Genomic DNA, 14,400 nt, shown 5'->3' on the forward strand with positions numbered 1-14,400 from the left:
TCTGATATTTTCACCCTAGGAAGCATGATATTAGAGGAATAAGCACTGTACATACTCCTCTTAACTATTGAGAAATACTTCCTTTTTTCACTATACAGTATGCTTATTATATAGTTTTTCTTAAGGGTGATCATAAATTATCCACATACATTTTTAATGAATCATTAAAAGTAAAATTTTAACCAATAAAAATGAAATTTAACAAATGAGTGCCCCCACAAAGAGGTAAACTTCTTTATCCTAAGCCTCTTTCCTTGGGATATATTTTTTTCTGTGCTTACTTTGCCTACGCCACCTGTGACTATGTATATATTTTTATTCTGTTACTATGTTTACGCTGTTTTGTATCTCTGCTCTGTGGTGTGGAAATTTGTAGTGTCTTATAAATAAAGGCTAATAGGATCATGTACTAGGCAGTCTCTGTTACATGTACACTTCCTAATTTGCAGCTGCGTCTTGTAGATATCCTGATGAAATTATCTGTGTTCCTGCTTGTGTAAAATGAGCAACTTCATTCATTTACACAAAGAAATATGTAAACTCTCATTCCGGTTCTCTAAAACTGTTGTATAGTAATTAGAGAAAGGGGTGGTCTTCAGTATGCCGAATGTCGGGATTTCGGCGCACAGTACACCGGCGCCGGGATCCCGACACCCGGCATACCGACAGCTATTCTCCCTCGTGGGGGTCCATGACCCCCCTGGAGGGAGAATAAAATAGCGCGCCACCGTGCCCGCAGTGTGGCGAGCGCAGTGAGCCCGCAAGGGGCTCCTTTGCGCTCGCCACACTGTTGGTATGCCGGCGGTCGGGCTCCCGGCGCCGGTATGCTGGTCGCCGGGAGCCTGGCCGTCGGCATACCATACTACACCCAGAGAAAGAATGTGTATTTTACACACACACACATCCCCTCATCCCCTCGCTACTCTTTTAACCTTTAAATGATTCTCCAGGCTTTATGTATAATATTCCATAAGTCACCTCGGCATCTATAAGCATCAGTTTCTAGGAAACATGTTGTCATGTTATAAGCTGTCTCACATTTATTCTATTATCACATTACACGGTGATTCCGTAAATTGATTCCTACTGGAGCAACTGTCCATTTTACTAAAGGTAAAACAAGTTGTGAGAGTTGCTGCAGCCTATTAACACATCACTATCCATCCCCTGCTGTATGTAATTCACTTCACAGCTGTCCCTTTTACATCCGGTTCTATTGCCAGTTTGGTTAATGCACAGTAAACATAGAAACATAGAATTTGACTGCAGATAAGAACCACTTGGCCCATCTAGTCTGCCCCTTTTATCCTTTAGGTAATCTCAACCCTTTTTGAACCTTAATTCTTTGTAAGGATGTTCATATGTCTATCCCAAGCATGTTTAAATTACTCTACAGTCTTAGCCTCTACCACCTCTGATGAGAGGCTATTCCACTTATCCACTACCCTTTCTGTGAAGTAATTTTTCCTTAAATTTCCCCTGAGCCTGTCTCCCTCCAGTTTCAGTGTATGTCCTCGAGTTCTAATACTTCTCTTCCTTTGAAGAATGTTTCCCTCCTGAACTTTGTTAAAACCTTTGGTATATTTGAAAGTTTCTATCATGTCTCCCCTTTCCCTTCTCTCCTCCATACTATACATGTTAAGATCTTTTAGCCTTTCCGGGTAAGTTTTGTGATGTAGGCCATGCGCCATTTTAGTTGCCCTTCTTTGTACACTCTCTAATGTATTTATATCCTTCTGGAGATATGGTCTCCAGAACTGGACACAGTATTCCAGATGAAGCCGCACCAATGACCTATACAGTGGCATTATTACTTCTCTTTTCCTGCTACTGATTCCTCTCCCTATGCAACCAAGCATCTGACTTGCCTTTCTCATTGCTTTGTTGCATTGCTTTCCTGCCTTTAAGTCACTTTAAATAGTGACTCCTAAATCCCTTTCCTCCTCAGTAGTTTCCATTATAGTACCCTTGATACTATATTTAGCCTTTGGGTTTTTGAGACCCAAGTGCATGATTTTGCATTTTTTAGCATTAAACTGTAGTTGTCATGTTCTTGACCATTTTTCAAGCCTAGCTAGGTCATCAATCATTTGTTTTACCCCTCCTGGTGTGTCTACCCTGTTGCATATATTTGTATCATCTGCAAAAAAGCATACTTTCCCTTCAATACCATTGCAATGTCACCAACAAAGATATTAAAGAGAACTGGTCCGAGTACAGATCCCTGGGGTACTCCACTGGTAACATTTCCCTCCGTAGATTGCACTCCATTTACTACAACTGTCTGTTTCCTATCCTGCAACCAGGTTCTTATCCATTTAACTATTTTATAATCCACCCCCACACTTTCAAGTTTATATTTAGCAGTCTGCAATGTGGGACAGTGTCAAATGCCTTACTAAAGTCTACATATGCTACATCTACAGCTCCCCCTTGATCTATTATTTTCATCACAGAGTCAAAAAAGTCAATAAGATTTGTTTGGCATGACCTCCCACCAGTAAATCCATGCTGTTTTGGATTCTGTAAGTTGTTTGATTTAAGATATTCTTCAACTCTTTCTTTTAGTAGTTTTTCCATTACTTTCCCTACTACTGATGTAAGGCTTACTGGTCTGTAGTACTTGCTTCTTCCTTGCTTCCACTTTTGTACAGTGGAACTACATTTGCTCTTTTCCAGTCCTCTGGATTGGCACCTGTATTTAGTGACTGGTTAAATAATTCTGTTAATGGTGCCACCAGCACATCTTTAGTATCCTTGGGTGTATCCCATCTGGCCCCATTGATTTATCCACTTTTAGTTTTGAAAGTTCAGTTAGGACCTTCTCCTCTGTAAATGTACTTTCATCTACCTTATTTGTATAAATGTCCTTGCAACTTAACTGTGGCACCTTCCCTTCTCCTTCTGTAGTAAATACTGAGCAAAAATAATTATTTAGGTGATCTGCTATTGCCTTGTCTCCCTCCACCAAATGCTCACTCTCTGTCTTAAGTCTTATTATTCCTCCATTTGATTTTCTTCTTTCATTTATATGCTTAAAAAAAGTTTTGCCCCCTTTATCTACTGACTGGGCCATTTTCTCCTCAGCTTCTGCCTTTGCACGTCTGATCACTTTCTTAGCATCCTTCCGTCTGTCAAGATACACCTCTTTGTCATTATTATTTTGAGTCTGTTTGTATTTCCTAAAAGCCATCTTTTTTGCTTTCACACTAGTTGATACTTCTTTTGTGAACCACACTGGCTTCCTTTTCCTGGTGCTTTTCCTAACCCTCTCTGCACATGTTATATCTGCACCCCCTGCAGTGCACATGGTTTTGTCCATTAGATAACAAATTTGCTGTTGCGATCTAGTCTGAATTAGGCCCACAGTCAGTATGTGTAGTGCTTTGGCTCAAGGAACTAGTAGGTCGAGGCTCCGAGCGCCACAGAATGGCATCTCAAGCGGAACATGGAATTGTTGTCTAAGCAGAAACATTTCTGCATATCCCATTTTATTTCTCTTACTGGAAAGAAGAGAAATAAAGTGTCTGTTGAAGAGAAATCTCCTGAGAATTTCTGGGAAACATGAGACATTCATGTAACTTTTTTCATTGCATGACCACAGCAGGAAGAGTCAGCAGGACTGTTTACCTGCAATGCAAATGCCAAAGCATCATAAGGGAAGGATAGGCTAGAGACACTGGATTTATTAGGAGAAACATAGCCCAGTAGTCCTGTAATACATCAGAGGTAGATGGCAGCAGTTATCTGGCAGGATCTAAGCTCATCAGCATCTTAAAGGGGCACATAATATGGGATGCGGTCAACATCCCGCCGGATGGAATCCTGGTGGTCGGAATACCAACACCGGAATCCCAACCGGCACAATCCCGCCATATTCTCCCTCCGAGGGTGTCCACGACACCCATAGAGGGAGAATAAATTAGTGTGCCAAGCGTAGTGAGGCACCGTGCCCGCAGCGTGGCGAGCGCAGCGAGCCCGCAAGGGGCTGCGTTGTGCTCGCCCCCCTGTTGGGATTGCGCTGGGCAGGATTCCGGTGTCGGTATTCCGACTGCCGGGATCCAGCTCAGTGGGCTCTCGTACTGATCCCCATAGTGCAAGGTGAAACCTTGATCCTCTTATCATTAGTACTATGCAAGGGGTGGCACTTGATATGCCGGCTGCCAGGATTCCGGCGCTCAGCATACCGGCGCCGGAATCCCGACAGCCGGCATACTGACAACTATTTTCCCTGTTGGGGTGTTCACGACACCCGTGGAGGGAGAATAAATAGCGGTGTGCCCGCAGCGTGGCGAGCGCAGCAAGCCCACTTGGGCTCTTTTGTGCTCACCCCGCTGCCGGTATACCGGAGGTCAGGATCCCGGCACTGGTATGCTGGGTGCCGGGATCCCGAGCGCCGGCATACCGTAGTAGACCCCTATGCAAGACACCAGTGCTTGCTATGCAGCTGAAACCAATCTACTGTGCTGCTCAGAAGTTGGAACGTAATTTAACTGGTGCAGAGCTGAACGTAAGTCAGTTTTGCAAAAAGATTTAACTTATCTTTACTGTTCACATGCACGGAACCAAGCATACGCAAGTACGAGCACATCAGAGTCCTGCAGATCTCTTACACCAAGGATTAGGCTGGTGTAAGTGCACATAATAATGACAGTTATCACACCAAGCTAAAGGCTATTGGCAGTGCGGTCACATAGATGTGTATAACTCGGCATATGGGCAAATACACACATTTTTCTCCATACACATAATGCTGGTGTAATTATTTCCGACTTGCATTCAGCTCTCCTTCAGTCCTAATTGCAGGCTGTCCCACGTCTTTCTTTCTTTTTTTGTTTAAACATACAGGGAGGGATGTATTAAAATACATCGCCACCCCTCGCAGCGATGCTATTCGCATATGTACTAACATATGCGATTAACATCGCAATGCGGTGACGGAGGCAGCAGTCAGTCCCGGGCTCCTCCTCCCTGCAACCGGAAGGACCTCTGACTGTGTTGCTAGGGAAGGAGGAGTTTGGGTTCCAGGACCAGGGCTGCCTGCACACAGGTATGCTGGGGGGATGGGTGAGGGGAGTCAGTGTGAGCGGGGCGGTGGAGGTGGCAAGAAGCCCAGAGGCTTCAATAGGGTATCGCCATCGAAATACTTAAAATCACTTAAAAAGTGATAAATTGAAGAGAGATAAAGGGGCAGATGTACTAAGCATTGGAGAGAGATAAAGTGGATGGAGATAAAGTACCAGACAACCAGTGCCTAACTGTCAGCTTTCAACACAGCCTGCAACGTGGCAGTTAGGAGCTGGTTGTCTGGTACTTTATCTCCATCCACTTTATCTCTCTCCAATGCTTAGCACATCTGCCCCGACGTAACGGCCAGTCAGCACCTAACTGCCATGTCACAGGCTGTGCTTGAAAACTGCCAGGAGCTGGTTGGTTGGTACTTTATTCCTCTCCACTTTATCACTTTTCTAGGCTTAGTAAATCTGCCCTTAGATATTTTATAGCTATTACTGTACCTTAATGTGAAATCAGCTGCAACTCCTACAGCAGCCTGGCACTCTGACAATGAGTTTATTACTCTTATGACGGAATCATAGAATTGCTGGGAACATTTAAATATTAAAATACATTTGCTGAGAGATGATCTTGTCTAAATTTCCTTTTCCTGCTACTTGGAGCACTTGGCCTAGGAAAGTGTCCCTAGAAAGTAACGCGGCGACCTTCCCAGGAACACAGTGTGTCCGTACAGTATCAGCATGGCTTCTATCACTTTCCTCGTGGATTCAGTTCCTTGCAGGAATTTACTGTCTTCTGTTTTTCCCCCTCACACTTTGGCTGCAGTGCAGAAACGATCTGCAAAGTCAGCAGCTTCAAGTTCACAATATTTATGGTAACATTAAATCCACATAATGTATCTCAGCTATAAACTTGGCCGGCGTGGCTGGAATAAACAGTGCACTGTAGAGAATACCGAGGCCTGGGATTCATTGTCACTGTGACGCTATGTGTCCTTAACTGTCTCATTCTCTCAGGTCAGGATAAGAAGAACTTTCTTGTTGAACTACAATACGGTGGTACAATGTTGTGGCTTGCAGTGGTGTAAGAGACGCCTTTGCTGCTTCTGAGGTAGCAGCGGATTTGGCAACATGGTAAAACAGAGAGAGTAGTGCACGTGCCACATCGCAATGATTGTGAGTAGGGATGGCCAGCGGTAACTGGTAACGATGTTTTCAGCCCGATGGTGGCAGTTTTTCTGATCGATTGCATGAGTCCGATTGCTGCCATAATTGCTGGCTTTGTTCCAGTGTGTTATTACTGATGTTTAGTGGTCTAATTCCTGCTGTATACACCACATGGAGATAATAATGAATAAGTGGCACTACTCCTTTGTGCATGCACAAAACAAGTCATATGCTGACTTTTATATCATATATAATGTATCAGCCACTTAATCTCACTATGGGGCAGATGTGTCAAGTCTTGGAGAGAGCTAAAGTGGAGTGAGAAAAAGGGTTACATTTACTACGCCTAGGGCCGGGATGTAGTGAAGTCCACGTTGGGCGGCCGTGCCTTTACAACTGTAAGCCTCGGAGAGCTCCTAACTGCCATGTTACAGGCTGTGTTTGAAAAAATGACAGGAGCTGATTGGTTGGTACTTTATCTCTCTCCAAGGCTTGACCACCAATGGTTTAGCTACCTATAGAAAGTGGGTACTAAATTTTAGATCATAAATATATATTCCCAATAATATGATGCTGTGCAAATATGTTTATTTATGTTTATTTATTTTACTGCTGCATTATGGTTGAGGAACATACAAACTGATTATCGTCTCGGCAGCAACAAGGGTTCACTATTTTACAGAGAAATGCAACAAATATAACTATCAGTAGTCTGCACGTTCTAATGTAGTATTTGGGAAGGGATGTAATTGGGATCCCGGCGCTCTTTGGGAAAAGATGGGATATGAGAGCCCAGGCAGCCCAAACTACTATAGATACATGCTTAATTAATGTCTCACCAAAAGGCAGGGGTTACTTTAATAACAGTTCCTCGCAGATCATTCTATTATCAACTAGGAAATATGCCTTTAAAGTGTGGAGTATTCCCTGTATTCCAACAATTCGGATATGTCAGTGCCCTAAGGACACTGCTAAGTTTTTAGTTGTTCAAGTACCAGGCGCCAAAGATAATGTTCTGGGGTGAGCTGTGATAAGTGGAGAGAGATGAAGCACCAGCCAACCAGCTCCTGTAATTTTGACATGGCAGTTAGGAACTGATTGGTTGGTACGTTTATCTCTCTCCGACATTTTTCTTTCCTTTAGGTTTAGTACATCTCTCATGTCTGGCCCCTAATGAAACAGTATTGAAGGGTCTGGCTAAGGTGAAGTGTAAAGTACTGTAAGTGGCAAATGGATGCAAGTGCTTGAAATACTATAAATAAAGCATTTAAGTTTACACAAGCATTGGTCAAGTATGAAGGCCGCGCTCAGAAAGAAAGAGCATAAAGGGCAATTCTGAGTTTGTTAATGGTTTTAGATTGTATTTCTCCAAGGGCTGTTGCGTCACTCATTTGTGTGATTTAACTTGTAATAAAATAGCTGTAACATTCCTGCGTCGTGGATGTGGTGGCTGTTCCTGATTACTACAGGTATCTGGGGAGCAACCCGTAAAGGTGTATTGTACAGTAGGTGCAAAATACCCCAGTCACAGTCACCTAAATGCCAGTACTCAATTGTTTGAAAAGTCAGTTGGGAGTATGTTTTTTTCCTATCTAATAGACAGGGAAAAAACAGACACCCAACCGACTTTTCAAACAATTGAATTCCACCCATAGAGTTAGACAAAATAAACTGGTATTTATAAAAGTTTGTTGAACTGCTGACCTCTTAAAATCAGACACTTGTGTAAATGTCCAGCTTACTAATAAACCATGAGAAGATGTAATATTTCATGACCATTACATTTGTCCACAGGTCTGGGAGTGTTCTCCACCACTGGAGTGAAATCTACTACTTTGTGGAACATCTGACTGAGAGGTTCATCAGGTGAGTACATATGGAAAGTGATGTGCCAGTCTGCTTGTGTTGCATTTTGTTTTTGTTTTTGTAGATGGTAACAATTATTAGGGATTATTAGGGATCGATTATCGCTGTGACAACAGAGCTACCCTGGCAGCTGGGTTTCTTCTTGTAATGCTGCAGGAACACTGCTCCTTTGACAGAGAATATGCTAACACACAGTAACTACATGTTTGTAGTCTTATTAGCCAACATGTATCATGTAAGTTCAGAGAAAGATAGTAGACTGGGCTCGTACAGCCCCGTAACCCCCCGACACACACACTACTTCTGTCTCTTCAGTGGAAACAAACTTGGTTGTCTGCCAACATTTGCAGATGTAGCCATGGTCAGCCTACTCACAATGTATATGCACGTACACAGTGCGCCAGGCTGCAACTATTCACACCCGCGATCGCGAATATACTCATATTGGCCATGGGCGTGCACGTGCGTACCACAAAAAACTAGTGATGAGCGGGTTCGGTTCCTCGGAAACCGAACCCCTCCGAACTTCACCCATTTTACACGGGTCCGAGGCATACTCGGATTCTCCCGTATGGCTCGGTTAACCCGAGCGCGCCCGAACGTCATCATCCCGCGGTCGGATTCTCGCGAGATTCGTATTCTATATAAGGAGCCGCGCGTCGCTGCCATTTTCACTCGTGCATTGGAAATGTTAGGGAGAGGACGTGGCTGGCGTCCTCTCCGTTTATTAATGTTGCTGCAAATATTTGTGCTTATTGCTTAATTGTGGGGACTGGGGAGCAGCTGTATTATATAGGAGGAGTACAGTGCAGAGTTTTGTTGATCAGTGACCACCAGTTTTATCCGTTCTCTGCCTGAAAAACGCTCCATATCTGTGCTCAGTGTGCTGCATATATCTGTGCTCACACTGCTTTATTGTGGGGACTGGGGACCAGCAGTATTATATAGGAGGAGTACAGTGCAGAGTTTTGCTGACAGTGACCACCAGTATATATAGCAGTACGGTACGGAAGGCCACTGCTCTACCTACCTCTGTGTCGTCAAGTATACTATCCATCTAGATTCTATACCTGTGGTGCATTTTAGTTTTGCAGTTTGCTGACAGCGACCACCAGTATATATAGCAGTACGGTACAGAAGGCCACTGCTCTACCTACCTCTGTGTCGTCAAGTATACTATCCATCTAGATTCTATACCTGTGGTGCATTTTAGTTTTGCAGTTTGCTGACAGTGACCACCAGTATATATAGCAGTACGGTACGGAAGGCAACTGCTCTACCTACCTCTGTGTCATCAAGTATACTATCCATCTAGATTCTATACCTGTGGTGCATTTTAGTTTTGCAGTTTGCTGACAGTGACCACCAGTATATATAGCAGTATGGTACGGAAGGCCACTGCTCTACCTACCTCTGTGTCGTCAAGTATACTATCCATCTAGATTCTATACCTGTGGTGCATTTTAGTTTTGCAGTTTGCTGACAGTGACCACCAGTATATATAGCAGTACGGTACGGAAGGCCACTGCTCTACCTACCTCTGTGTCGTCAAGTATACTATCCATCTAGATTCTATACCTGTGGTGCATTTTAGTTTTGCAGTTTGCTGACAGTGACCACCAGTATATATAGCAGTACGGTACGGAAGGCCACTGCTCTACCTACCTCTGTGTCGTCAAGTATACTATCCATCCATACCTGTGGTGCATTTCAGTTGTGCGCAGTATATATAGTAGTAGGCCATTGCTATTGATACTGGCATATAATTCCACACATTAAAAAATGGAGAACAAAAATGTGGAGGTTAAAATAGGGAAAGATCAAGATCCACTTCCACCTCGTGCTGAAGCTGCTGCCACTAGTCATGGCCAAGACGATGAAATGCCATCAACGTCGTCTGCCAAGGCCGATGCCCAATGTCATAGTAGAGAGCATGTAAAATCCAAAAAACAAAAGTTCAGTAAAATGACCCAAAAATCTAAATTGAAAGCGTCTGATGAGAAGCGTAAACTTGCCAATATGCCATTTACGACACGGAGTGGCAAGGAACGGCTGAGGCCCTGGCCTATGTTCATGGCTAGTGGTTCAGATTCACATGAGGATGGAAGCACTCATCCTCTCGCTAGAAAAATGAAAAGACTTAAGCTGGCAAAAGCACAGCAAAGAACTGTGCGTTCTTCTAAATCACAAATCCCCAAGGAGAGTCCAATTGTGTCGGTTGCGATGCCTGACCTTCCCAACACTTGACGGGAAGAGCTTGCGCCTTCCACCATTTGCACGCCCCCTGCAAGTGCTGGAAGGAGCACCCGCAGTCCAGTTCCTGATAGTCAAATTGAAGATGTCACTGTTGAAGTACACCAGGATGAGGATATGGGTGTTGCTGGCGCTGGGGAGGAAATTGACAAGGAGGATTCTGATGGTGAGGTGGTTTCTTTAAGTCAGGCACCCGGGGAGACACCTGTTGTCCGTGGGACGAATATGGCTATTGACATGCCTGGTCAAAATACAAAAAAAAATCACCTCTTCGGTGTGGAATTATTTCAACACAAATGCGGACAACAGGTGTCAAGCCGTGTGTTGCCTTTGTCAAGCTGTAATAAGTAGGGGTAAGGACGTTAACCACCTAGGAACATCCTCCCTTATATGTCACCTGGACCGCATTCATCAGAAGTCAGTGACAAGTTCAAAAACTTTGGATGACAGCGGAAGTAGTCCACTGACCACTAAATCCCTTCCTCTTGTAACCAAGCTCCTGCAAATCACACCACCAACTCCCTCAGTGTCAATTTCCACCATACACAGGAAAGCCAGTAGTCCTGCAGGCCATGTCACTGGCAAGTCTGACGAGTCCTCTCCTGCCTGGGATTCCTCCGATGCATCCTTGAGTGTAACACCTACTGCTGCTGGCGCTGCTGTTGTTGCTGCTGGGAGTCGATCGTCATCCCAGAGGGGAAGTCGGAAGACCACTTGTACTACTTCCAGCAAGCAATTGACTGTCCAACAGTCCTTTGCGAGGAAGATTAAATATCACAGCAGTCATCCTGCTGTAAAGCGGATAACTCAGGTCTTGCCAGCCTGGGTGGTGAGAAACGTGTGTCCGGTATCCACCGTTAATTCACAGGCAACTAGAGACTTAATTGAGGTACTGTGTCCCCGGTACCAAATACCATCTAGGTTCCATTTCTCTAGGCAGGCGATACCGAAAATGTACACAGACGTCAGAAAAAGAGTCACCAGTGTCCTAAAAAATGCAGTTGTACCCAATGTCCACTTAACCACGGACATGTGGACAAGTGGAGTAGGGCAGACTCAGGACTATATGACTGTGACAGCCCACTGGGTAGATGTATTGCCTCCCGCAGCAAGAACAGCAGCGGCGGCACCAGTAGCAGCATCTCGCAAACGCCAACTCGTTCCTAAGCAGGCTACGCTTTGTATCACCGCTTTCCATAAGAGGCACACAGCTGACAACCTCTTACGGAAACTGAGGAACATCATCGCAGAATGGCTTACCCCAATTGGACTCTCCTGGGGATTTGTGACATCGGACAACGCCAGCAATATTGTGTGTGCATTACATCTGGGCAAATTCCAGCACGTCCCATGTTTTGCACATACTGTTAGGCGCCGGGGTCCGCTCGTCGGTGCGGCCCGGCGCCTAGCAACCAGGGACGCCGTGCGCGTACAGCCGCCGGCTCCCTGGCAACGCTAGACGCCGGGCGCACGGAGCCGCTCAGACCCTAGCAACGGGGACACCGCGTTCGGGCCGCGTTCCCCGTTGCTGGGTCTTTTCTAATTGTATAATGGTGTGCTGGCCGTGCAGCATGCAAGCTGCACGGCATTACTTGTGATTACCCAGTCTGGCTCCTGATTGGGGAGCTCACAGTTATAAGCACCCTTTGGACTTCTCACAGACGCCGGTGATAGTTTCCTGTTTGCCTGTGTTGGTTACAGAGAGTTTCCAGTCCTGCTCAATCCGGTTGTTCCTGTCCTCAGTGATCCTGTACTCGGAAATTGTCATCTGTTCCTGGAGTCTGACCGAGCACCTTTAACATCCTGTGGTGTTCGTGAGTCGCGGCGTAGCCGTGTGTTGCGGCTTGACCGCTTACTGTTTATTATTTTGTATCTTTGTGTTCTGGAGCTTTTGCGGAGGATTCCGCTCCCCCTGATCCACTCTGGTATCCAGCGGTGCTGGATAGGAGTTACGGATCAGTGGATCTTTGGTTGTCCTTTTCCCTGGCGGCTAGTCCGCACATACCTTTTGGTTTAGTTAGTTAGCTTGTAACCCCTGGCCTGGTTGCTTAGTCAGAGGGCCCCTTGTTATCACCCTGTCTCGGATTTCCCTTTGTCTCCCATTAAGACCTGAGGGGGCATCGGGGTTGGGCAGACATAATCCGCCCTTCGAACGCGGCTGCCATGGGCTCAAGCAACCATAGTCTCGCAGGGGATTTCTGATAACACGGGCGAGACAACGGAGTTAGGGCGCCAGGGGTTACTAGGCTCTCCTGCTCCCACAACCAGTATATCTTTCCAGTACTCAGACCTCTGCCATAAGATCTCCTCTGGTCTGGAGTACGGGAATCATAACATTATCACCGGCCAGACTAAATTTAAAATTAAACAGGAGTTAATTTTTTCCCTTGTTCAGTTGGGAGATTTGTCGGCCTCATGAATCCCACCGGTGTCGGGCCAAATCCTGGCCAGCTTCTAGTTAGCCAGATTCAAGAGCTTACTCAGATGGTTCAGGATCTGTCTCTTCGGGTGAGGTCACAGGAAGATCTGTTACGGACTTCCCCGAGGGTCATTCCTGAACCAAAAATGCATCTGCCTGACCGTTTTTCTGGGGATAGAAAACAGTTTTTTAATTTTAAAGAGTCTTGTAAACTTTATTTTCGTTTGAGACCAGTCTCCTCAGGTACGGAGGCTCAGCGGGTTGGAATTATTATTTCTCTGCTTCAGGGGGATCCTCAGACCTGGGCTTTTGGTTTAAAGACAGACGATCCGGCTTTATTTTCTGTAGACGCCTTTCTAAAGTCTTTAGGGCTATTGTATGACGACCCTGATAGAGAGGCATCCGCCGAGAGTCAGTTGCGTGCTCTCAGACAGGGTAGGAATCCCGCAGAGATTTATTGTACGGAGTTTCGTCGTTGGTCGAACGACTGTGGATGGAATGACCCAGCCCTGCGCAGTCAGTTTCGCCTCGGCTTATCTGAGTCTATAAAAGACAGTCTCCTTCAGTATCCCGCTCCTGAGACTCTCGATAAACTCATGGAGCTCTCTATTAAGATTGATCGTCGGCTCAGAGAGCGGAGGGCTGAAAAAGGAGCATCTGTCGGGTCAACTCCTTGTGTTTTTTCCATCCCTGTGGACATAGAGGAGCCTATGCAGATAGGTCTCTCCAAACTGTCTTCTGAAGAAAGAACCAGAAGGCAAAATTCTGGTCTTTGTTTATACTGTGGAGGTAAGGGACATTTTGCCCGTAGTTGTCCGAACAAGTCGGGAAACGTCTCGACCAAGTGAATTGTGAGGGGGTTCACTTTGGTCTGCAGCTTATCTCCTCAAATAATTCACTGTTAGTCCCAGCTAAAGTTTCCTTTGGCAGCCTCTGTTCCTCGGTCTCTGTTTTTGTGGACAGTGGAGCTGCAGGGAACTTTATGGATTTGACATGGGCCAAGACCTTAGGTATTCCTCAGTTAGCCTTGGGTAGGTGTATCACCATGCATGGTTTAGATGGGAGTCCCTTGTCCAATGGGGTTATTTCTCTCTGTACACCTCCTGTTCTACTCTCGGTAGGAGCTCTGCATTCTGAAAAAATTGAGTTTTTCCTCACCCATTGCCCAGCAGTTCCAGTGGTTCTGGGTCACCCTTGGCTGGCCTTTCATAATCCCATCATTGATTGGCAGTCGGGGGAGATCTCACAATGGGGTACCATCTGTAATAAGGAATGTATTACGCTTCCCATCAGAATAGCTGCTGCCATTCCCGCACCCATTCCTGTGGAATACCAGGATTTTGTTGATGTTTTTTCCAAGGGCAATGCGGATATTCTGCCTCCCCATAGGCCTTATGATTGTGCTATTGAGCTAATTCCTGGTGCCACTTTGCCTAAGGGAAGGTTATATGCATTGTCCGGACCTGAAACTGTGGCCATGAATGAGTATGTTAAAGAAAGCCTAGGGAAAGGATTTATCAGGCCATCTAAATCCCCTTTAAGTGCAGGCTTCTTCTTCGTAGAGAAGAAGGATGGTTCACTCAGACCCTGCATTGACTTTAGAGCCTTGAATAAAATCTCAGTAAAAAATACTTACCCTCTGCCACTGATCTCTGTCCTCTTTGATCAGCTACGTTCGGC

The 14,400-nt window shown here is 45.4% G+C and overlaps 1 protein-coding gene across 1 annotated transcript in view; it reads left to right on the forward strand.

Moving 5' to 3' along the window:
- The window catches only part of ANTXR1 (ANTXR cell adhesion molecule 1), a 254,065-nt gene that overhangs the window by 70,390 nt on the left and 169,275 nt on the right, over window positions 1-14,400 (forward strand). The window contains exon 2 of the mRNA XM_063932061.1: window positions 7,977-8,048. Within this exon, the coding sequence (XP_063788131.1) occupies window positions 7,977-8,048 (72 nt within the window). The remainder of the gene's footprint in view (window positions 1-7,976; window positions 8,049-14,400) is intronic.

The sequence above is a fragment of the Pseudophryne corroboree genome, chromosome 6 (genome assembly GCF_028390025.1).
Source record: "Pseudophryne corroboree isolate aPseCor3 chromosome 6, aPseCor3.hap2, whole genome shotgun sequence".
NCBI classification, from domain to species: Eukaryota; Metazoa; Chordata; class Amphibia; order Anura; family Myobatrachidae; genus Pseudophryne; species Pseudophryne corroboree.